At 42.7% G+C, this 25,018-nt stretch overlaps 1 protein-coding gene across 6 annotated transcripts in view; it reads right to left on the minus strand.

Annotated features, from left to right (window-relative positions):
- Positions 1-22,658, minus strand: part of LEF1 (lymphoid enhancer binding factor 1) — a 124,480-nt gene extending 101,822 nt beyond the window's left edge. For 3 of the 6 annotated variants that reach the window (XM_008955362.4, XM_003829998.5, XM_003829997.5), the window contains exons 1-3: positions 17,682-18,481; positions 15,226-15,292; positions 13,697-13,830 (exon numbers count right to left, since the gene is read on the minus strand). In XM_008955362.4, coding sequence (XP_008953610.1) covers positions 13,697-13,830; positions 15,226-15,292; positions 17,682-17,894 — 414 coding nt within the window. In that variant the 5' untranslated portion in view covers positions 17,895-18,481. Of the gene's footprint in view, positions 1-13,696; positions 13,831-15,225; positions 15,293-16,400; positions 16,763-17,681 lie in introns of those variants that run through there. The other 3 variants (XM_003829999.5, XM_034958980.3, XM_034958981.3) reach the window with 3 other exon arrangements.
- Between the last annotated feature and the right edge of the window lie 2,360 nt (positions 22,659-25,018).

Consider the following 25,018-nt stretch of genomic DNA (forward strand, 5'->3'; position numbering starts at 1 on the left):
TATCAGAATGACAGAAATATAGGTACTTTTTATTTATTTTTTCTGTTCTTTCATGGGTTTTCCCCCGTTTTTATATATTACTGTTAACCAAAAAAAAAAAAAAAGATATTTCCTTTTGAGAAAAAGAAGAAAAGACTGTTCCTAATGTCTCCTTAGAAAGAAAAGTTTCTTCACTTTTTAAAGGAAACTCACTGTTGCAGCTTCTCAGGAATGATCACAATTCCAGTTAATTCTAAACTAATTTCTCTTATTTAAACCAACATCATGATACCACAAAAATCACCACTAACTGCTCCTAAAAATGAAGCACATACCACATTTTAATTGCTTGCTGTGCAAAGAATGCTCTTTGGCAGACTTTTGCCTGTAAATGCTCAGTTCTTATGTAATAAGGAGGCAACATCATTTGCCAAAAAGATTCTAAGAATAATGAAACCTTTGGTCATACAGCTATTTGATTAATCTATTTAGTCCTTAAGACTTGGGGACACTGGGCCTCTGGAAGTGAGCAATAGAGATTCCCATAAAAATCAGACACTTATCAAACTATGTCTGATATACCCCAGGAAGCAATATTTCCTGGGAATTTTCAAGAATACATTGAGCAATCACATGGTTATGTGTTGAATGAACCAGAAGACAATTTCTAAGTATTCTTAGAACCTTTTATTTAAGCCATTTACATTATTTAATAAAAGTATAACAGATACCTTTAATCCTCAAAGTAGTTTATTGACTAAGGATTACTCTTAACACTTCTGAGAGATGAACCGATTTATGAATTGGGCCCCAGCTCCTGAAAATACCTGACTTTGAATCCAAATTCCCTACCACTTATTAAACTCTGGTTGGGACTATGGACATTCAAGTAACTTCTCTGTGCCTCAGTTTCTTCACTGGAAACATAGGCATATTAGTAGCATTCACTTCATACTGTTATAGTAAAGATTTAATAAGAAAAATGCATGTAAAGTACATCATTAAATATTACATGCTAGTATATTATTAATACCAGTACTCTCTTCACCCTTGGACAAAATACTTATTTCTCATAATCACATGGAGGTTTCTGGTCAAGGTCCAGGAAGCTTCATAGGTAAGTGAAGTGATTTTGTGAGGCATTGTTGACTTACATCAAATAAAGTATGGACCAAAAAGATGCCCATAATGTAAAATGATTTGGTTCCAGATCTTGGTTAATTTTGTTTTCTTCGCATAAAACTGAAAACAATGATTCCTAAGCTAAACTCATGAATGCCTGTCTTCAAACTGGCTTCTCTTTCCAAATTAATTATTTCCATTAATACTGTCCTCTCACCATCAGGCTAGAACACTCATCATCTTTTACACAACTCTTTCCCTCCTCCACATCTAACTGGTCACCTTTGAACTCTTGTGTTATCCACTAGCATCATAATAGCTATTACTACCCAAAATATGTTAAAGAAATGTACAATTTCCAATTTTATTCTCACAAAACCTTACTAAGAATCATTTCCATCTTACCTATGAGAAACTCACTGATTCAATAATCATCTAGCGTCTTCTGCATGCTAGTGGCAGAAATGGTAATAAGAAACTGAAGTTGCAAAAAGTACCCTGCTGTGAGAGTGAAGACTTGAGCCTCAATCTGGTACCACTACTTACCAGTTGTGCAATCAGGGTAAATTATCTGACCTTCCACTTCTTGACCTGTTTACAGTCGTCCTTACCCTTCTCTATGCCCTGCATGCCATTGCTCAACCTTCTCTATACTTCAGTTCCCTCAACTGTAACACAGGGATATTAGAGATAGCACTGAGTTACTATGAGGATTAAATGGGCTAACGCATAGAAGGGGTTTAGAACAGTTCCTGGCATGTGCTAAGTACTCAAAACTAATAACTAACGTCTAGTCCATGGATTCTATATGAAATGCTCAAATAATTTCTAAGCTCCATTTTGGCTTTGCGATTCCATACAAATTTATATATTTTTAAGAGATTCCATTTAAATATGGATTGATACCTGGTGGTGTTGCCTTACATTCTTGAAGTTTTAAAATTTCTGTTCTGTTTATTCCACAAACATCTGGTGAGTAACCTGCTCTGTGGCAAGTAATATAACAGGTTCTGGGCAACAAAGATGAATAAGACATGCTCCCTATCCTAAAGAAACTAACAATCAATGAGAAATACAAACACAAAGACAAAAAGCTATTGGAAAACATGGCTACAGAGCTGAGGGAGGACTTATGAGGACCCGAAAGAGAGAGTAGGCACTCTTGACTGACGGTGGGATCCGGAGGAACTTCATTGAGGAGGCAGCACTTACCCCAGACCTTTAAGGATGGACAAGACCCTGCTGGCAGGGAATAGAGAACAGGGCATTTCAGCGAGAGCAAACTATAAGAATCCAAAGACAGGGTTTTGGAAAAGGGTTTAGGATGCAGGTCTGGGAGTGTAACTGAATCATAAGCTGCAAGGCAGAGTGGTGAGGAGGTAAGACTTGAAAGAGAGATGGTTCCAGGGTGTGGAAAGCTTTCAAAAATAATGCCCCAGAATGTGATTTAATCCCACAGCCAGTGGGGCAAGGCACTCGGGGAGAAAACCTCATGAGATCTGACTAGAGGTGAACAGTGCCAGTGGTCTCAATTAGGGCCCAATATGGTTGAGTGAAGAGAAAGTAAGCTTGGGGCCAAAGGGCCACACTTGGAGTCCCAGCTCCACTGCTTTCTGGGTGTGAGACCTCTGGAAAGTCATTTACGTTATCTGAACCTCAGTTAAATTACTGAGCATCTACTGTGCCAATGTTTTTCCAAAACTTATTTTATAGAAGAATCAATGGAGAGTTTGTTAAAAGTGCATCTACATGACCTGCCTGTAGTGTGTGATTCAGGACATTTGCAGACGGGGCCAGTAATCTGCCTTTTTAACAGAAACACCTGTAATTCAGAGGCCAGTGGCCACCTTCCAGCCATACCACCACCAATGCCAGATGAGGGGACCAAGGGTCAAAGAGTGTGAACACACATCTAGTCAGTAGCAGAGTGGTGGCATCTAGGTATATAGACTCCAACAGCAGTGCTTTGCTGCTGCTCTCTTTTATTTACTCATTTATTTTACCATTATCTTGGTTGGACCCTAGTCTCACTGACTGCAAGTCATGACTAAAGAGACAATCACCTCACCCTTTTCCCTTCCTCCCTAGCTTGGTCACTAAAGTAGGAGCTGCTGCCCTCTCAGCAGTGGCTGTAGCCCTTTTCCCTCCCCAGCACCTCATGCACTCTCTACAAGGAAGGACACTCATCTCTTTGGCAACCTAGAAGCAGGAACTGAGCAAGGACAGACTGACCCTTTGTTCTCTCTGTCAGGCCAGCTTGCCCAAACATGGGTTTGGTCTCGTCTCCAGTTCTACAGGATGTGAGCACCCTGCCTCTGCAAAAGAGGCATGTGGCTTGGTGTTGTGTTCAATTTAGGAAAATCAAAGGAAGTCCACGGTTTGTATCACAGTTCAAGTCATGTTCTCCAATGTAGCCTTATTGATAATACAGTTGGTATTATACTGCCTGATACTGTCTGGCCTTATTAATAATAAAGCTGATATTACACTTTACCTCTGTCTGACTTTGCTGGACTAATTATTGACTTGAAGAGGCATGAAAATTATCAGCCTCAAAACACTAACCACAACGAAAGTTGAATGTAAACAAGTACATATTTTTAAATATTAACTTTATAAACATGTTTTTAAGATTAAATTGCAGTGCAGGTAACTCCTACCTAAAAAGGTGCATTGCCTTTGACTGCAATTCTGGCAATTTGTTCCAAAGAAACAATTCAGAATCTGTGCAAACTTTTAGTTAGAATATATGCACTTCATCACAGTACTGCATAAGGTGGGGAAAAAGGTGATACAATCTAAATGTCTACCAATAAAATACTGGTTAAATAAATTAGGCAATCTATTAAAAATGATGTTACAGAAGAGTATTTATTAATAGAAAAAGATATACATAATAAGTTGGTGGCGAAAAAGCAAGTTGCAAAATGATACCTTATGTTCCTATTGCCATGAATATATAACAAGTATTTGTGTTTGTTTACCTACATTTATATGTGTGCACAGAAAGAAGTCTAAAAGGCCACACAGAAAAAGTGATCGTCTTTAACAATGTGATCCTGGGAATTTAATATTTGGTATTATTTTTGCTTATTTGAATTTTCTAATTTTTCCAGTGAACATGTATTGCTTTTTAAATTTCTTTTTATTTTAATAAAAATGGTTAAGCATTTTTGAAATTTTCAAGAAAATTGTAACAATTTCTCTTCTGCTTTCAATTTTAATCAATATTATGATGAATTTAATAAGTACTTTGTATTCTTAAAGGTAAATATGGCTATTTTAAATGAAAACAAACAAGTCTTTAGTCCTTAAGGAAGCGTATTAAATTGGGGCAGGTTACTGCTGTCGCTGACGATGGATTCCTTGTCTTTAACACCGGGAGTATAACACTCGCCCCAGTTTTCACATTAGGATTAAATTAAATATGACAACCCTGTAAGGTGCCTCGCACAGTATGTAGCACAAGGTAGTAGCAAAAAAAAAAAAAAAAAAAAAAAAAAATCAGTTGCTTTCCCTTCTCTTTCAAGCAAAAAAAACCCAAAAACCTTGAGTTTTAACTTAAAATTCTAATGTATGAATACAAATAAGAAAAAAAAATAATTCAAGCAATGATTATTTTCCTAACACTGCCAGACAGCTGACTGGTCAGCCCAACTGTAATAAACAGTAAATATTATTTACTTCATATTTTGGTTTTCTTACAGACTTTAAGATGCCAAAACAAAGTCTAATATATTTGAGATAAGATTTCAGCACCTTTTTCCCTTGATCCAGGTCATTTTAACCAGTATACAAAGATGATATGACCATAATTATTTTAAGGTACCATTTATAGTGTTCAAAATTGAGGGATCCTGTACAAAGAAAGCTGCATCCAATATATAAATATTTAACATTCATGGGATTTTACTGAAAGAAAAAGAAAAGTCCTGAAAGGAAAGAAGCTGGAATTTCCCAGGAGGCTAGAAAAACATTGATTTCTCCTTGCTGTCCAGCCAACACATCCCTTTGGACGTGATCCTTTTCGGTGACAAGAAAGCTAGAAAAATTTAAGCCAGAAGGAAATTCGAAGGGCAAAAAAAATAACTTGCCCATTGTCCTTCATACGGCTCCTGGATATCCTTTCTCTATAATTTTTGCAGTAGAGAGAAAACCCCAGCTCCTATGGGATTAAGGGGGAAAAAAAAATCTCCTAACCAAAAACATATTCTTACCTCAATTCAACTCCATTCAAGTAGTTAAGAGTTATCTGGCAATTTCATATCAAATATTAGAAGGATATGAGACTTTCGGCTAACAAACCTGAAATTTAGAAATCTGTTCCCTCATACGTCTCATTCCCTTTCATGGTGGATTACGGTGCTAAAGAAGAAAATCTGCTGCTCTCCTAACAATCATAAGCAAAGCGAGCCCAAGAGAGGAAAATCAGATCTGTAAAAATACGATGACATTCCCCTGAATTTTTATTTATGCAAACATTTTCTAAAGGTTTGTGTAAGGCCTTCACCCAGTATCCAAATTCTGAGTCAGCATGATGGCACAATAGGAACCGAAAGTTTCTTCCCTTTCTCTGGAGTTTCCCGGGTAGAGTCAAGCACTTCTTATGGCTGCAGAAATCCCACCAGGTGGGGCCCAAGGCACTGACTTACACCATCTTAGACTCCTGCTCTGCGGCCACAGCTAGAAAACAGCGCTTTTGCAGGCTTTGTGCCATATGAACTTCTCATCAACCAGATCAGGTAGACAAGCCCGATATTAATATGCCATTTAACCTTCCCAAAGTTTTCAGAAGATGATGATGGAGACCTGACATTAGATCTCAGGTCTTTTAACATCTAGCCTAGTCCTTCCCTTCTCTATGTTTAGCCATCATAGGGCACTGCCTACCTATCTCTCCCTAATTAAGGCTCAAAAATTTTGTTCACCACATTGCAAAAGGATAGAATCAGTTTACAAAACACAATGGCCTAGAAAAGTCAGCACTGAGGCTGCCATGTGTATTTGAAAAGGACAGAACTTTTTAATAGCTGAAAATACCTCGTGATACTGAAAAAAAGTTCCTTCTATTGCCAAGAGAATAAAAATGAATTGAAAAGCATTAACCACATGATTCTGAAACATACTTGAAGATGGTTTTCTTTTTACTAGTATTGTGTTTCCATCTCAAGAATCCTTCTGAAAAAAGCAGTTTTATCATCTCCATTTCTTCAATTAGGTTTCTAGGACCTAACTAACAGATAAGTACTTCCTAAGATAAATCCTCATATGAGGGTCTAGTCCATTCTTTATTTATTCCAGTAGTGCACTCCCCCGGCTGACTGTTTTCAGGAGTTATCTGGAAACTCAATATTCTATAAGGAGTAGTTTTGACTTCCTCATTAAAAACACTGGTCTAATGCTACTTTATTCACCAATGCAAAAAATAAGAGAAAAAGTAAAATAATCAAATACTAAGGATTACTTAGTAAACACTTTCAAGTTTTACTTTTCACATAGCATTTGGTTTCATAAAGACAGATCATTTGGAAATATCCAGAAAACACACATGCAAAATTTCTTCTACATTCTTTATTAACTCAGCACATTTACTGAGGTTTCTACTCTGTGCTAGGCTGACTGTAACTAACATAATTCATCAGCAGTCCCTGAGTTTAAACTGGAGGACTGCTGATGATAGTCCCCCAGTTACTTTATGATGGTAACTGATTACTAGATGATTAACTATCATCAACATTTTTTATAATTTTTATTGTAAGGTTTCCAGGATTAAAAAAGATTTATAAAAATATCTTAGTAAAAATGCAAATATCACATTATTGCTTATAAGTGTGAGCTAAATAATGTGGACATAGAGTGTCAAACGATAGACAGTAGAGACTCAGAAGGGTGAGGGGGTAGGAGGGGGGTGATGATGAGAAATTTCTTAATGGATATGTTATCTGGATGATGGATACTATAAAAGCCCTGACTTCACCACTATGCAATCTATGTATGTAATAAAATTACACTTGTACTCCATAAACTTATACAAATAAAAGAAATATATCTTAGTAGGTCAAATTTTAAAATTTTGCTTTGGTTACTGTTTCATTCAGAAGCTGACAACAATAATAAAAGAAAATTAAGCTACCCTAGAACCACTCTCCTTTTTAGAGACCCTAACTTATATCTACCTCTTCATTCTCTCTCTCTCTCTCTCTCTCTCTCTCTACACACACACACACACACACACACACACACACACATAGCTCTTTCGCCCAGGCTGGATGCAATGGTGCGATCTGGGCTCACTGCAACCTCAGACTCCTGGGTTCAAGAGATTCTCCTGCCTCAGCCTCCTGAGTAGCTTGGCACCTGCCACCAAGCCCAGCTAATTTTTGTATTTTTTAGTAGAGATGGGGTTTCACCATGTCGGTCAGGCTGGTCTCAAACTCCTGACCTCAGGTGATCCACCTGCCTCGAGCAATAGGCAACTTTTTACAGGTGAACATAATAATGACAATAAATTACTATGATGAAGATCAAAATTTCATCTGCAAAACTGTCATCAAGTTCCACATAGGATTATGTGTGAGCATAGGTAGACACAACGGTCAACAAATCCAGCTTTTTAAAGATTCTACTTGTCCCTAGCTAGCTGCAAAAATAAACTGTATTTCTAGACACTCTGTGATGCAACCTTCTCTGCTAGTCCTATTTCTCCTACAAATGGAAAAATGGGGTTGGCAACAAAACTCTTGCTTGCTCTGCACTGCCCTTGCAATTTTCCCTATACAGATTGAAGGCATGTGAGTACCATCGCTCAGTGAGCTTTGTAAGTGATCTACAGATAACAAGTGGATAATTGCAGCAGGTTTACAGGTTTAGCTACAGTGGGTATTATACAAATGCACTCTTTTACAGAAACTTTATAATCCTCTACACAGCCTGTGCTAACAGTCTGCAAATAGTCCCAGGTAGATTATCAGAATTTCTGAGTTAGCAATGCCTCCTGCTCCCTGTCCAGTCCTCTGCTCAACTCCCCGCTCTTCACTTTGGTACAGATTAACTCCCAACTCCCTCCACCTCCACCCCCAGTCTTTGTTGTTGTTCTCTAGGATGTTTTAAGGCTTTCATCTTCTCTATCTGAGAGACTGGATGATTTATATCCCTAAAAGAGTTTATAGCAGAGTCTACAGTTCCTAGGCAGGTAATTCAAGATCATAATATTTAAAAAGTAATCATGAACCTAAAGTATAATTTTTTAATTATCTGAATAAAATCCAATGGCTGCCTTTTCTAAATAAGTAAGGACGTGTAAGGATAGCACAGAAGAGTACTAAGTGTCTTGATTACTACAGTACTAGCTTCCTATAGATTGGCTCAGCTCAGCACAAACACTTAAGCAACAGCTTCAAAGAGGACAAGTTTTAAATGAACATTCCCTTAAAAAAAGAGAGAGAGAGAGAGAGCGCGCAACCTTTAGTCCCAGGACAGCAGCACCTACATAATGCTGAGCTCTACTTTTACCTGGGAATAAAACATATATGTTTTTCTGCTTGCTACAGACAGTGCTGGCATGTTTTCTCTTTAAATTCCAAGTCTTTTACCAAAATCAAAAGGAAATCAGCTTTATAAAATTCCAATCATGTCTATGATACATAAATGAGGAACAAAAGGAGTCAAAAATGAAGTGTTTTGATTGCTCAAAAAAAAATTCAATCACATAAACCCAAATGGTTCTGTCTAAAGAACATTAAAAAAAAAAAAAACTCATCCACTACAAAATTGATATTATAGCAAGTGCTTGTGAGTCTACAAATTCAAGTCCAGAGAGTCCCATTTGTGAGACCCTACCTCTGCTCTGTTAAATCACATAAGGGTCTCGGACCACAGGGAAGACTCGATCAAAATAATGAGGTTGATGAGAGCAAATCTAAGACCTGTATGGGAGTGGAAAAAATACTTCAAAAGCAAGATTTTTGCGGGTTGGCTCAATGGTCTTTTTTTTAGTGTGTGGTCTTTTTTTTTTAAGACTATCTTTTGGGTTGTTCTCATGTCTTTATCAATGAAGAAGAAACTACTAGGGTCATTTCAAAAAAACTATCTGAATAAGGACCAGGCATGCAAATGCAATATTAGCTCTGCAAGGGTTACATGTAGTATGGCTTCCCGGCACACTTAAATAAGCAAACTGGCCATAAGGTATTTGATGGGGGAATGGCAAGCGCTTCCAATTATTCTGACTATGATCTTGTCCCAAATTGTAGCAATGCAATGAAGGAGGGATCAAACAGGAAACTTTGGGGGCTCTGAGGAATTTTCCCACACATTCTCCTGACATCTATATATACATTTGAGTTAGAATAATACACTTTCTAAAACTTATTCTCCACTTGAAGGGGAAAACTCAATGTGTTTAGCTTCAAAAAGTGCACAACTTAAAATAGAAAAGTGAAAATTATTTATAGGTTAAGTCAAATTCAATAGCTTCTTGCAATAAAGTGAAAAGATACTCTACCTTTAAAATCTTGCATGAGATATAAGCCTTAGTCTCCATCTATCCTTGAATATTATTTATGTGATTATTTTCAAAGGTATCCAACAATGTCACGTACAGTGGTACATTCAGAAGCTTACTGATTAGACAAGTCCAACTTAGTTCCTTAATTCCAGATGTGAACAATGACAAAATCAGATTTTAGCTGTTTATAAGCAAGTACAAATATGCAGGGTAGGTAAGACAAAGTTATAATAGGTATAATTCTGTTTAATGGAAACCAAAGTGTTGATTCCCTTATGGTAAAAGTCACAACAGAACTAAGTTATACAAGGTAATTAGAAAAGAACTCATGGAACATTTTCATAGCAATTTCTACTTTAAAAAAATAAACAAATAAACGTTTTAAAAGATAGCTGAAATGAGAACACCCATATCTTTCCTTTCCCACCTAAAAAATTGACTCTTAGAAAGATCACAAAGAACCAAAAACAATGAAGTTTGCAGCGCTACACTGACCAGGTGTTATTGTGGTTTGATGTGACTGAGCTGCAACGTTTGCTGCAGCTTCCTGCACTGTGTTGCTTTTCCCTCCCCAAGCATCTGAAGAGAAATGAGATGTTTCTTTTCTAAGGTGTTAAACATTTGGGTTGCATGCGGGACAAATGGAAGATTGACGCCTAAGATGAATAACCACAGTGCATTAGGCCAGTGGGAACTTTCACTACATTAAAGCTGGCCAAGCTCACCATTCACACGGTGTTCAGGCACACAACTGCCAGAGCCAAACTAGGGATGTAAAGAACTATTTTTTTCTTTTAATACTTTACCATTGGCCTACAGGGATTTTCATAAATAAAGTTCAGAGAACGAAAGGTTTGGGAGTATGCTTTTAATAAACTCTCCAGGGTCCTGGCTCTAAAATATTTAACAGGCTTTTGCATCTTCTCTTCACTCTCTGTGAAGAAGACCAACTCAAGCCAAAGTTTACTATGCCCTAACAACTCACGCTGACACCAAATATGTCATGATAGGTGCTTTCTTCTTAGACCCAATTTATCTGAACTAAGAATTCTTATTTAAAATTCTGTGAGAGACCCATTAATAAGATTTCTGGTATAGACACATTCACACCCCTAAGGATTCCAGTTCTAGAAGGATGTAATTTGCCAATTAAAATTCCCCTTGAGAAGAAAAAAAGCTGAGTAGGTGAAAGTGGTGCTCCTGAACAGGTAATACTGTATATTGGTCATAGGTAAAATCTGTTCCAGCATACACACAGTAGCATTTGTCTAAAAAATAAGCAAAAGCATATGCACTTTTTATAATTAGATTCCAGCAGAAACATTTCTCTGCATGCCAGTTGGCCATAGCTGGTATCCTCTGGATTGTCTGCAGTTAGATACAAACAGAAGACTGTTTAGGGAAGGAGTGGTCAGGTCCCTCCCCAACCCCAGGTGTTTTTCCAGTCCTAACACTTTTGGGAAGCAGATGCAGTAAACAAGCAATTGTTTGTAATGGAAATTCAAGAAGCAGGATGCCAAGGGGATGCTCCCATCCTAAGCCCAAACACAAATGGTCACCATGCTCCTGACACCCTAGATGAAAATCTATCACTGTGGATGTTAGTGACACAAACACTCAGACCTGCTAAGGACAGAGTTAAAGAGCAAGAAGGCAGAAGTGTGGTTAGGGGTGAAGAAGAGAGGCTGTCTTCCGGTTAGTGTTTTTGATCTCCGACACATTAAAAACAGCTGTTAGGTATTAAAAACCAAAGATTGTAACTCACTTCGGTTGGACCCTAAAAAAAAAATTTACATAGTCTTGTGGTTACAGCTGAAAAGCTTCTGGAATTGTGCAAACTGCAGAATATCTCAAGAAAACATGCCTAAAATAAATACATCCTAATATTTAACAGAATAAAGCAAAGCAACAGATAACAGGGTAAGGTAACTGTTTCCTGACCACACCTCTTTCCTACACTCTACCCAGACCAACATTTATTCTGGCCACAAATCTTTCCTAAACAATGAATGACTGTTTGATTCACTGACCTCAAAATTTTAATACATACACTAACAATAAATACTTTCTATCAAAAGATATTTTCTATCAAAATTTCAAAATGACTAGTATACTGGTAGATTGGGAGAAAAGACTGTGGAAACACAAGGCAGAATGCTGGCATAAAGAGGAAGATCAGCTTAATTTTCAATATTCTTAGGGATTGTTTATAAATACCAATAAATTTTCATTATATTGATTTTTTAAAATTACCATTTTGAAAGGAGAAGTAGCTGATCTTTTTAAGAAATAAATTCCACAAATGCTGTATACTCACAGCTGAAAAATGTAAGGCTGTTTTGTGGCTATTTTCTATTGTCACCAACACTACTTTGATTTGGAAAGATTATTTGTTATTCTGAAAATGATTTAACAGGAATCTTCAAATATTCCTTATCTAAAACATATTCTCCTTCTCTTCTCCACCCCCTCCAAAAACAGCAAAAGAACCTGCCCAAATATTAAAGAGATATCTATATATTTGTATGTTTTGTTCAAAAATTTAAAGTCTCCTACAACTTTTAAAACTCAAGCATTTATTTGAGGGGCCTCTAAACATTAAACTATTTTTGCTTTTTTAAATTACTTTTTAAGTAGGAGATTCATCCTCATCACACAGACATCTTTATCATTAAATACTTGAAAAGCCTTAAAATAAAATATGAAATACCTATTTCTTACAGCAACCATCACAAGATCTCCCTCAAGATTAGAACCCCAAGATCTCCACTTTAACTACTATATAAAAATTAGAAAAAGCTTATTCCCTAGCTGAGAGATCAAATATCCTTTAGCGATTTATTGGAAAATAATTACAATAACATCTAAATCGCAGTGCTCAAAGTGATCATATTTGATATAAGTATCATTTCAACAACTGAAGATTATGTGTAATGATAACCACAAATACTCTTGTTGATAACTGTTGATTTTGAGCCACTATTCTCTGCTAGTGAATCTTCTCACTCCCAGATTTTGCTCACTAAGGTATTAACAACGTTACTCTTCCCAGATGTTTGTGACTGATTTTTTTCAGTTGGTAGAAACACTGGGCAAGTAAGTCAAACACTATAGGTTCCATTGTACAATCTTAGATTTGACCTCCAGGGTTGTCAGTGAGACTGGAACCCTAATCCCCGAGACCCATAGACATGTGTTTTTCATTGGGGGTTAGGTGATAAAGGGAGAGTGGGGCTGGAGAGAAGGTAAATATATTGATGGGTCAGTAAAAAGTCCGTCACCAACGCTGGTGGGCTAATTCTAAGAGAGAACTCCATCACCAGCACATTTTACATCTACATACTACACAAGTTACCATTTAGGTGTTTTCTCACTTAAATGAGGTTTCCACTTCCTAAGAGAAATATCATCAAATAAACCTGAAATTCTTTATAATGTTATGCATTTGCATAATGCAGTTATAATACCACTGCATTTTTAGAATTTTAAAAGTTAACTAAACCACAAGATTAAAAAAAAAGGAACAACTTTCATTAGGGTTATCTTTGAGTGATGCTTTCTCAACAATTGACAATAAAGCAAAAATAACTCATCCCCGCCAAACCGATCCTAAGGAAACATTGGCCGATACAATAAAATAAGACACCATTTGAAAAGCCAAAGTAACATAACAAACATTCAGCTCCAAATGAGCTAAAGTAGCTCTGATTCTAGAAAGCTTGTGGGCATTAAAAGCTATACAGTCCTTACTTAGCTGAAAAAGTAAATCAATTTTTTCCTCTCATCAGCATAGAATGCACAATACTCATAAAATCAGGGATTTGTTGATGTAACTTCACTTGATTTTATAACTTATGATCTGTTACATATTTATTTTAATCAATAAGCCAAAAGCTAAAATTTCAAAGGCAAGACATCAAAGGTAGCACTGTTTTAAGGTGGCCATTCCTCATAACAGCTCTTATTTAGCAACGACTAGTTATATATAATGAAAGCATTACCAATGAGTTTGGAAAAATAAACATTCTGCCAAAATACAAATCAATTTGCACTTCTGAACATAATTTGCAACATCAGCATGTTACTTACTGTTCTCGGGATGGGTGGAGAAAGAGATCCATTTGACATGTATGGGTCGTTATTCATATTTGGCATCATTATGTACCCGGAATAACTCGAGTAGGAGGGTCCCTTGTTGTAGAGGCCTCCATCTGGATGCTTTCCTGGGAGGATCCAAAGAACAATCAATGATGCACTGACTTCCCTTTTATATTACTGTATTTTTCATCTGAAAATCTAATAGTTCTAAGATAAATCAGACCCTACATAAAAGATTTGTTTACAAAATACTGTAACTGGATTATTATGCTCTATTTTAGATTGACAGTATTTATTCTCTTAAATAGCTTAGCAGCAAACCAGATGTTTTAAAAACATGTAGTTCAAACAGTTCTTCCACTACTGACTGATGTTTTTACAAAAATAAGTGTTATCCATGTAACTTAATTTGTTCTAATACTAACAAACTGGACTAAAATATACAGAACACACACAACTCTAAAACTGTAATATAAATATATTAGGCCATCTAGCTACACACAAACACAGAGATTTATACACTTGAAATTATGTTTTGCCTTGTAGACAAACTCAAAGATTCTACCTGTGCTTGCAGATTTCTAGAAAAATTTCTAGATTCTACTGAAAGAGTTGTTATCTAGTATATAGGCAACTATCTAAATTTATAAAGGATTAACTCTGGGAGGCTTAATTTTATGTGCTACACTTAGATCATTTTGCCAAAAAATTTCTGTTCGATATGTGTATTTCTTCTTGTTAATCTGTGTAACTATCTTGTAGCTGAGGAAGAAGCCTAATATATAATTCTCTTCCCTGCTCCTGGTTGACATATTGTATGTAAAAACACTTCATTTCAGTTAGGCCAATTGTTAAGTAATTAATGGAGAACAGATAGGTTGACAAGGAATCCCTAAGGTTACTTGATTCTTTTAAAGTCACAAAGAATTCTCCTTAAGTCTAAATACATATGTATGTAATTTTAAAGTTTTTAGCAAGAATCAGAAATAGGGAGAAAGGGTATCATTTCTGATATGCACATTCCTAATTATAAGTTTTATATTTTTACAAGTTAGATTCTGCTCTGCTCATTTACTGCCAGCCTTTTCACTGTAATAAGGAACAAGAAACAGCAATTTTGCAAGTGAAAATCCACTCAAAACTATTCTGGTTGGAAAATAAATCGATATATACTGTCGTTCTTCTTAATAATATATTAAAAATACTAAAGATCTAAGCTAATTAGGATTTAAGGTAAGATGAGGAAGAGAAAAACTCATTATAGACATTCCCTCTTCCCAAAGAATCTGGAACCCACCTGAAATCCAAAGGTCCCTAACTCATTCAAAAACAGTTTTTAAATTATGTAATATATATTAGAGGTAAGCCATAAGTTTCCTGCGTTTTCTTTACCATTAAAATAGTGGGCATAGTCTGACCTAGTCCCAGTTTCTTGAACTCAAAAGTAACAAAACACACCTATTTATACAAATTGCACACCTTATCTGCTAAAGTCAGAAGAAGTAGAATGGGTGTCTTACCGTCATCGGGGTGTTCTCTGGCCTTGTCGTGGTAGGGCTCCTGAGAGGTTTGTGCTTGTCTGGCCACCTAACATCATGAATCCCCACACCCAAAAGAAAGAAAATCACCTTAGAGTCTGTGACAATAATTATACAAATGTGTGTGCGCTGGTAATTCAAAGGAAGAGGTTTAGGGGCAACTCTGTTTTATACTCTGAGAGACATACGCTAGTGTTTAGTACTGCATAATCTTTTTCTTGTTAACATGTATTTTTGAGTGATTATTATCCACCCGGGACCAAAAACGTATAAATAATAACAAAACCAATAAAAATATAGTTAAATTTGGGAATGATCCACATGCTGTTCTGACTGCTGTTTATTAAACCATATCAAGGCTCCTTGGATGCCTAATATTACAGGAGTAGGAGTTAATGGGGTTGATGGTTTCGACAGCCTCTTCAACCACTGTTCACTTCAATCAGATCTGATTAAAAGAAGGCTGAAATATCATTTTGCAACTGAAAATGGCATTTAAACATAAACAAGCCAACCACTCAGATGCGGTCTTAAGGCAACTGCCCTGAGCGCAGTTACAGCAGAAGCTCCACTCGAGCTTATAACCTACTATGGCTGGCTGAGTGCAGGCTTACAAAAGTAGAACGATTCTGTGGTTAAAGGGAGGAAAATTAGAGAGTCAGGTTATAGACATCTAAAAGGTAGCCCAGTTGATATCAGTTTTGGTAATCACCATCCACCCAGACAGCCTCAACCACGTGCAAATCAGTGGTATTACTCCTTCACCCTCAGGCCTCCTCATGCCCACTTAACACCCGAGTGCTCTCGGATTCGAACGCAGTGTCCTTCACCCGGACCAGAAAATTGTGGAGAATATGAAGTGGGTGGCAAAATTATTTATGGACTAAGGCAGGACTAGCAAAATGGGTAGAAAGAGAGGCTGCTCTACAAATAGGAGGGTTTGGCAAAAAGCCTGTGTTTTGGATGTTATTCGGTTCTCTGGACGTGTGTCCTCCCTTTGACCTCCTTTTCCCAGCACACAGTAGTCACAAATCTTTTACGCGGGGTTAGGTGCACCCTACCCCCGCCCCCAGCCCGCTCAAACTGGATTCAACGGGTAAAGAACACCCTTCTGTTCTCTGAACGCAGGCCCCCAGCCTTTCAAAATGCGTACTCACCTCTGCCATTGGGATAGAGAAGGCAGATCTGAGGTGTTCTTAAACGCGCTGTTTAAAACCCAAAATGTCCCCGCCCTCAAAACCACACACTTTCTTTTTGGGGGTAGAAAGATGCCATTTAAGGAAAAAAAGGTATATCCTCCAAGTTTCTTTGGAGGGAAAAGGCGTTGGTTAAATCATTCGGGTGTCAGGACTTTTCTACCGGATTTCCTCCAGAGGGTTTCCCAGTTGTGGAACAAGGGTGACCAGTGGAGTGTCGGGTATCAGGGTCCATCCGCCCCCTAGACCAGCTCTGGACTAGGCTTCAAACAGCCCTCCAGCGCGGCCCTGCTCCGCGCTTTCTCTAGCCAGCACCCACGTGTCTCTATTTACTCTACTCAGGTTACCAGCTCTATCGCCCGCAGCGGGCCAGAAGACCCGATAAAGCGCCTTCCACCCTGCAGGACTAGTGCCCGGCTTCCGCTGCTTCTCCGCCTTTCTTCTGCGTAGATTTAAGGCGTGATCCGGTCCCAAACCCCAAATAAAAGTTGTGGGTTTGTTTCCAAGTGATGGCGGTTGGAGAAAACTAGAGTTGGGGGCGGTACAGCCAGGGTGTACCCTTGGGGTGGGTCGGCTCGGCGCACCCACAGCTCCCAGCTGCTAGCCCAGGCGCTGGGGCCGCAGGGACTGAACCCCGCACCGCCCCCGCAGCCCGGGTGCGCGCCCCATCGGCCGGCCTGCTCCCCGCGGCCCGGCTCAGCGGTGGTAGGGACGGCCCCGCCTGCCCCAGCCCACGCCCGCCTCCCCTTCCTCCCGCCTGTGGCTCTGCTCGTCTCCACCTAAGCCTTTGGTGGTTTAACGCACTTTTGCAGAGACATCTACCAAGAGATAGCGTGTGCACTTTGTTTTCCGTCCCACGGAAGAATTTATCAGTAGCGTTATTCAGCCCTAGTCGCTTTAAAGCACGGCACCCCTCAGCCCAACAAAAAGACCGAAGGCGAAACATTGTGGGTTCCTGCCCGCGAACCAACCGTTCAGCCACCGAACCCCCTAAACTGATCCATTTGGAGTAAGTTACCCTGCCCCTCTACCTCCCATCCTACACACACACACACACACACGCGCGCGCACACACACACACACTGCGGACCGGGGGCCCAGCTACGCACACACCCCAAAACAAACGAGGGATCTACTCGGGACCTTCAGCCGGGCGGCCGGGCGCCTTCGTTCCCTTCCTTCCTCTCTGCGTTTCCCAGGGACCCGCCACGCCTCTCGGAACTGGGGCAGCGGCCCGCTCACCTCGTGTCCGTTGCTGGCCGGGATGATTTCAGACTCGTTCACCAAGGAAGACTTGATGTCAGCTAAATCGCCTTCCTCTTCGGGATGACTGATCTCGGCGAAGATCTTTTCCTTCTGAGGATCGCCCTCGTCCTTGAAGGGGATCATCTCGTCCGTGGCGCAGAGTTCCGGGTCCCCCCCGCCGCCGCCACCTCCTCCGGAGAGTTGGGGCATCCCGGCGGCTCTGTAATCTCCGCTCCGCTGTGGGAGCACCCGCGGCAACAGCAGGAAAGACAGAGGGGTAACTCAAGGGTGGGGGAGGAAAGGAGAGTTGGAAGGGTTCGTGCAGCAGGACAGCGGGCGGAAGCGGGGCGGGCGAGCGCGGGGCCGCCGGCCGGCAGCCGGAGCAGCTGCCGCGGCGCCCGAATCCCGGCGGCCGCCGCGCTTTCCCGCTTCGCGGAGACCGACGCAGGCGCCCGCCCCCGAGGCCGAAGGGCACTGGGCGGCGAGGGCTGCGGTAGCTGGCGCCTCCGGGGGCGTCTGCGCGGCGCGCGCTAGACGAGGCTGCCCCGGCGGCCACCCCGCGACCCCGCGTCGCCGGGATTTGCGCGCGGAGAACGCCGGTTCTGGAGGCAGCACGCCTCCCCAAAGTGCAGAGGAGGGTCCGGCGGCGCGTCTCCGCGGAAACCCTCTCCACTGTAGTTACCCCGGATGCCGACTTAGTAGTTTGTTTTCCGAGAAAAGAGAGGGGATCTGGGCAGAAGGGCCCCGTTTGCCCCAAAAGAAGGTGCAAGGATCAGAAGATAACGAAACGTCCACTTCCTGAAGGGTGGGAAAAAAAGAAAAAGAAAAAGGAGCCACCCACGCTGGAGATGTCCGTTTTAGATCTTCTTATTTTCTTCCCTTTCGCTTCGGTTTTTCTTCTCGAGGCTCATTTAATCTGCTAGAGAAGGAGGAGGAGCAGAAGATGGGGGCCGAGGAGGAGGGGAAGAGAAAGAGAAGTTTGCCAAGAATAAAGTTTTTGCCGGCAAGCGCGGGGACTCCGCAGTGGAGGGCACTGCGGAGTCTCGGGGAGTCACAGCGGGGGCCTCGGGCCCAAATGCCTCTGCCCGGAGCTCGAGCCGACACACACACTCAGTCCGACCCCTCTTTGTTCCCGGCTCGAGTTTCTCAGCCTGGCTTGCCGGCTCGCCGCTCTGCACGCCTCCGCCGGCCAGCTCTGTCAAAGCAAAGAGCTGCGCCCCTTGGGTTCGCCCAGCCGAGGGGAGGGGACGCCCCGAGCTTGGCCGCGTGCGAGGCTCCGGGCGCGTCCTGGTTCCTCGGCCCGAGAGCGCGCAGCCCGGGTCCCTCCTCCTCGCCCTGCCCCGCAGGTGAGCGGCTGCGCCTCCCCACTGCTTCTCCTCCTCCCGCGCCTCGCCGGCGCTGAAAAGCTACCCACTTGCGTCGCTTCTCCTCCCTCTCCCCTCCCCCGCCTCTAGCTCTCCTTGGCTGCCCGCTGGAGGGGAGGCGGGGGGTGAGGGGGAGTCGGCGAGAAGGAGGTGGTGATTGAGGGCTTTTTTTTCTTTTTCTTTTCCCAGATCCTGTAGGACGAGTCTTGGTTTTGGGGTGTGTGAGTGTGGTGTGTGCGCGCGCGCCTGGAGGGAAGGATCAGGCAACTTGGCGAGAGAAGGAAGGACCGGGCGCTGCTTATAACCCACCGAGAGGCACGCTTTGCCCGCGTGAAACTGACAAGAAACATTGCCGCAGTGGCTTGACTTCATCATCTAAGTATCTATTTTCTTGGCCCCCACCCACCCACTCCTTTTCCTCTGCCAGTCTCTCCCCTACCTCCTTGACGCCTCCCACTCTCCCTCCCTGGCTCTGGCCGAGGGAGGAAGATGAAAGAGAAAGCCGCCGCCGCTGTGATCGACACCACATTGATAGATGCTCTGACAGTGGGGAGAGGCGGGAATCTGGGACTGAGAAAAAAAGGAAAAGGGGAAAATATAACAGACATTGCTCAACTATTAAGAGAGAACAGAAGGACAAGGAAAAGAGAGTTGTGGCTTTCCCGAATATAATATCACACACACGCTCTTTGGAGACAAGGGAACACACTAGTGAAAATAAAATCTTCAGGCTTACGGAGAAAAAATATGACGAGGAAGAAGGAACTGAAGACTAGATTTTAATTATTGCTTTTTAAACAATATATCTTTCATTCTGTTCTCACCACGGGATGTATGGAGAGTTGTGCTAGGTCTCCAGTGGGTTTTCAGAGACACACACCGCAGTGTGTGGGAACCTCATCGAGAATGAAAAGATAATCCAAGAAGGGGGAAGAGAAGGCAAAAGGACTCAGGAGAGCAAAGCCAGAAGAGGGAGGGAGGACGGGGTAGTCCCTGGCACCTTGGACTGCGAACTGAAAGGGACCCTTGAAGACACCAATCCGAATACAACCTCAAAAATTCCCCAGTCTCCACTGTCTCTTTGATGAATTTTGTACAAAGACAGGAGTTTTCAGGAGATACTTTGTGAAAGTTACAGCAGAAGGGAAGCTGAAGTTTGAAAACACATTACATTTTGTCCCTTGGTTCTCAAACCCCCTCAGTTAAAAATCTAGGCAAAATTATTATATCCAATACAGTAACCATCTGTAAAACTTCAGAACAGTAAACAAAGGACATAAAGAAATGCATCTTCATCTCCCTTAAATCGAAAACAAGCAAAACACTACAGAATCAGATTTTGCTCCATTATATAGGAATTGTCTGGCAAAGATCCCTCTTTTTTTCCTAAAGGTGAAATTTCAGGCTGCTGAACATTGAATGGGTAAAGATTTTTACAATGCTGTATCTAAGTGAGCACTAATGACTTCACCTACTAATAACGACTACTTCTTGGGAATAAGAATTTACTAGGAAGCAATTTTTAAAACTTTACAAAGGATCCAGTTGGTCCCTACAACATGGCCAGTAGTCACATGTAAATTCTATCTGGAAGATTGGGGTGAAATTAAGGGGTTGGTGAAGGAATCCAGGAAAATTAAAACATTAAATCCATTTTTAATAGCTGACAATGCTATGCCTCAAGAGAAGAAAAAGAGTATATTCTGCTACAGTGTGTGAGAAACCCAATTTTTGTTTTTGGATGATGGTAGTATGTCACTTCCCTTAAAGTTAGGCACCAGTGTGAGTAGTGTCCCAGAGAGGTGAACATGTAGCTGTGTCAGACATTTATAGCCCCATTCTTAAAAGACACATGGGAAAACAGTCAAGAGTCCTCCCATAACTGCACCAATTTGACCAATAGGAAAACAAGTGGAAAATGCAGTTTCACCAAAGCAGAGTAGAGGTTCCTTTTCATCAAACCCTCAGGAGGGGGAGGGGAGAACACAGAATGGCCAGGGGGTACTTTCTGGAAGCCGAAGAGAGATTAAATGATGACTCTTACATCCCCCCGCTGTTTAAGTGCTGAAACTAATTCAGATCCCACTTTCTCCTTCATGTTAACTCTGGATTCCCCGAGTAATTTGGAGCCTATGCTCCAGGTTTCCTGAAGATTAGAAGCTCAAGAAGATGGGAATTTTTAGAACAATAACTAGGGGAAACTGTTTACTTGAAGGGCCAAGGGTAGGGGGCTGCGTTTGGTATTTTACTGAGACCCCGTCCATTGAAAACATTGTTTCTAACGAAATCACCCAGCACCTTGCTCTATTTGCGTGGCTGTTTTCCTTACAGTGGTGTAACTGGTGTTAGCTGATTGTCTTTAGGATTGTTGTAAATCTTCTGATGAGCAGCACTTAGAAGTGGCTTTAGTAAAAACCATGCGCCCCAAATTTGTAAAGCTTCGTTTGGGAGAGAGGTTGACATTTGCACATGAAGTCTGTCTTTTGGAAACAGCAGGAGGATGCAGGAGGGGCGAAGTAACCCCGGGAAGACGTTCTTCCCCCTCCCTTACGGATTCAGTGTAGTTCCTGGCATAAGCAATTCTGTCACCGGGCGGTCTTTTCTAATTCGTGTGGGGGCTGATATTAACATAAGCAGCCGCCTCTTCGGGTGCGAGTGGGATCCCAGGTCCGGGATGTGGTGGGTGCGGTGCGGGAGAGGCACCCGCCGCCCCCTTCCCTCGGATGTTAGAGGCAAGTTGTTCGTGTGAACTCGAGCGAACGACTGGAGGTTGGCTGTTGTAGGTTCACTCCTTCAGGATGTGGGTTTCAGGGGGCGTTTTGATGTGATTTAATTCCGACCGTGAAAACAATTGCTAGGGGCTGGCTGGATTGCTGTTGGTTTTTCCCCTCCTGGTGGCTTTGCTTGGTTTGGGTTTAGTTTGGGAACAAACTTGTTTTATATCAACACTTCCTTCTACATCGGGCGCCGTCGCCTCAACTGCGCGTGGGGGGCGAGGCGCCCACCCCGCACAAGAACAGAGGAGCGGGGGAGAAGAGACGGCCTCGCTGCCCACTGGGTAAGCGGAGCCCAGCCCCGCTCGGGAGCGGGCAGGAGAGACAGGGTAGTGACCCCCACTCACACCAGAAAACCCCTCCCCCCGGCGATTTTGCTGCCAACTCGAGTCGGCTACAGACAGTCCAGTGAGTCCTTAATTACAAGGACGAGAGAAAAGCACGGTGCCCCTCGAGTCCTCTCCGCCCCCTCGGTCCTAACCCCCGCCCAGGCTCCAGGTCTTCCCCTTTGTGTGGCCTGGACTCTCTCCCAGCTACAACTTTGGTGGGATCCAAAAGAAAGGTGGCGGGGCCTACGGAAGAGGATACCCAGGAGCCAGGGAGAAGGGCTAGAAAACGAATAATGTGACTCCAGAGGCGGAACCCCGACCCCCTCTATTTCCCACCCCGGCTTCACCCGGAGACGAAAGCTGTGGGCATCTTCAGTTTAACGGACTTCGCGGAAAAGGAGAGAAGGGGGGCGAGGGAAATGGCAGTTTGTGTCCCAGGGGTTCTTCCCCTTCTTCTTGCCGCCTCCTAAAGACAAACAAACTCAACCCCCCACCCTCCGGGGTATCAGGGAACTCGTGGGACCGTGAAAAAGTCGTTCCCAAATGCGGCCGCCTGCGGACGTCGGACTTCCGCGGGGCCGGCGCCCGTTGGCGTCTGTAGCTCGGCGCAGCCACGCGGGGCTCCAGCGAGCGGGGTCCGCCACCCCTCGCGCCCTCCTGCGGCTTTCCCAGCGCTGGGCCAGTGCAGGCCGAGCCCTGCGTCCCTGCCTCGCTGGGTGGGGGTCCGGGGCGCGGCTGTCCACAGGGCCGCCTCCTCCTGCGGCCCGCGGGGAAGGGGCGCATCCCACCCCGCTCTGCAGGCCGCCCTTCTGCCACCTGGGAGGCGAGGGCACACGTCCTAAGGCTGCCCAAGGGGGGAGAGGAATCGCGCCGGTAGGAGAGCGCACGGGAACCAGGAACGCAAGGCGGGCACAGGGGAGCCGAAGGAGCCAGACAGGGCCCGGCCACGCGCCCTCCTCGCTCGGCTGCGCTCCGTGACAGGAACCCAGGCTCCCACGCACGGGGAATGCCTAGAACGGAGCTAGAATGGAGGTGGGAGCTGGAGTCATTTTGCGGGCCACAGGACTGCTCATTTCGTGGGCAGGACGTGACATTCTTGTCCCTCCTTTCTGAAAAACTTTTCTCAGGCGCCTGAACTTGGCATGGGGACCGGCCTCGAAAGGCCGGCGGGTAGCACGGCCGCGGCATCCAACCCTTCGCCCTCCTTCCCACCGGCCCTCCGCGTCCCTCGGCCCGCCCCCCGGGTCGGGGACGCGCGCGGAAAGGCCGCCCGCGCGCTCGAGCCGTGCCTTATATCGGCTGAGGGCGGCGCCTGCGCAGGGCCCCGCGCGGCGGCGCGGCCTTTGAAGTCGCGGCGGCTGCCGCTTTCATCCTTTCTTTTTCCCCTAGCAGGCCCCTTTGTGTGACTAAATTTGGCAAGAATATGGATCTGAGCCAGTCTTTCCACGTGTGCTCCCAGCTCCCAGCTGAGAAGGCCAAGGGTTCTCTTCCGGGTAAGGAGACAGGGAGAAAGATCAAAGAGTTTGGGGAGCTGGATCTGAAATGTGAATTGAAAATAAAAATCAAGCCTGGACACATTCCAGTTTCTAAAGCAAAACCAACCCTCAGCAGAGGCCGGCTCTCTATATACCTCTCTTTCTTTCTCGCTCTGCTCCCTTTGACTCTTTTCTGTGACCATTCTTGAGCACATGGTATAAAATAAAGAGAACATAGGGAAACAGTTTCTCTATATTTCGTTTTGGAGTAATTTTATTAGGGAAAATATCTTGTTCATAATTACCGGTTTATGAAGCCGAATTTCCTTAGCCGTAAATACTGTCTTATTTCAGCATGCTTCGCACTTTCTTCTGCGGCCACATTTGGGAAGAGAACGTTGACACAACACGTGTGGATATGTTCGTTGTGTATAATGGTCCTTTTTTTCTACACATGATATGGTGCACCGTATAGTTTTCTTTCACAGAAGTTAGATTCTGGAAAACCAATGTTAAATTTTTATCAAAGTACTTACTGTCACAGTTGATCTCTGTGATTTGAAACCCTCTCGTCGATAGACTGCAGAGATCTTTTCCTAGAGGCCACTCACCAGTCAGAAACCTTTGTGTTTTTATGGTTAAAAAACTGTAGGTCCCTTCACTTCCGTTGTTAATGGAAGTAACTAAAAGAAAGAGACAGTTTTGAAATACTGTGATACGAAGAGTCAGAAATCCTGGGTTGGAGATGGGCCCTGCCACTCCCTCTCATGCCATTGGTAACCTTAGGCAAGCCATTTAACCTCTCCCAGAGTCTGTTTCCTCTCCGAAAAAATGGATATAATAATACCGTACTATTAAGTGAGATAATGCATATGAAAGTATGTACAAATGTAAGGTATTATTAGTCCATGAAGCAAAGACGATCCTTTTAAGGGGATCTGTTAAGTTGCAAAACCAAAAACTTCTGAAGCTCTAGAAACCCTTACCACAGGAGCAAATGGGGACAGTGTTACGCTCTCGCGTCCATGCTATGACCGTCTCCACGCCTCCATCAGTTGTGTTACAAAGGCTACCAAAATCACTGAAGCAGTTGTTACCCCCAAGTGAGTGTGATGAGAGAACATTTTCAGAACAGGGTGAATGTGCCTTAACTCGTGTTTATGTTGGGCTCTTAATGAATTCGTAAATGAATGAAGAAAATAACACTGAAAACAATATCTTCTTGTGAGACATTTAACACACATTACAGCAGCTCTGAAAACAGTCTTAGTATAATGGCTTGAGAAAGCAGTAATGTTTATGTGGATAAAATACCCCCAACAACAGTTGTAAGGACTCACAGGTGGGGAGAGTGACTAGAAAGGTATATAAGAGTTGTTTCTTGGGACTGTG

Source organism: Pan paniscus, chromosome 3, assembly GCF_029289425.2.
Source record: "Pan paniscus chromosome 3, NHGRI_mPanPan1-v2.0_pri, whole genome shotgun sequence".
NCBI lineage: Eukaryota > Metazoa > Chordata > Mammalia > Primates > Hominidae > Pan > Pan paniscus.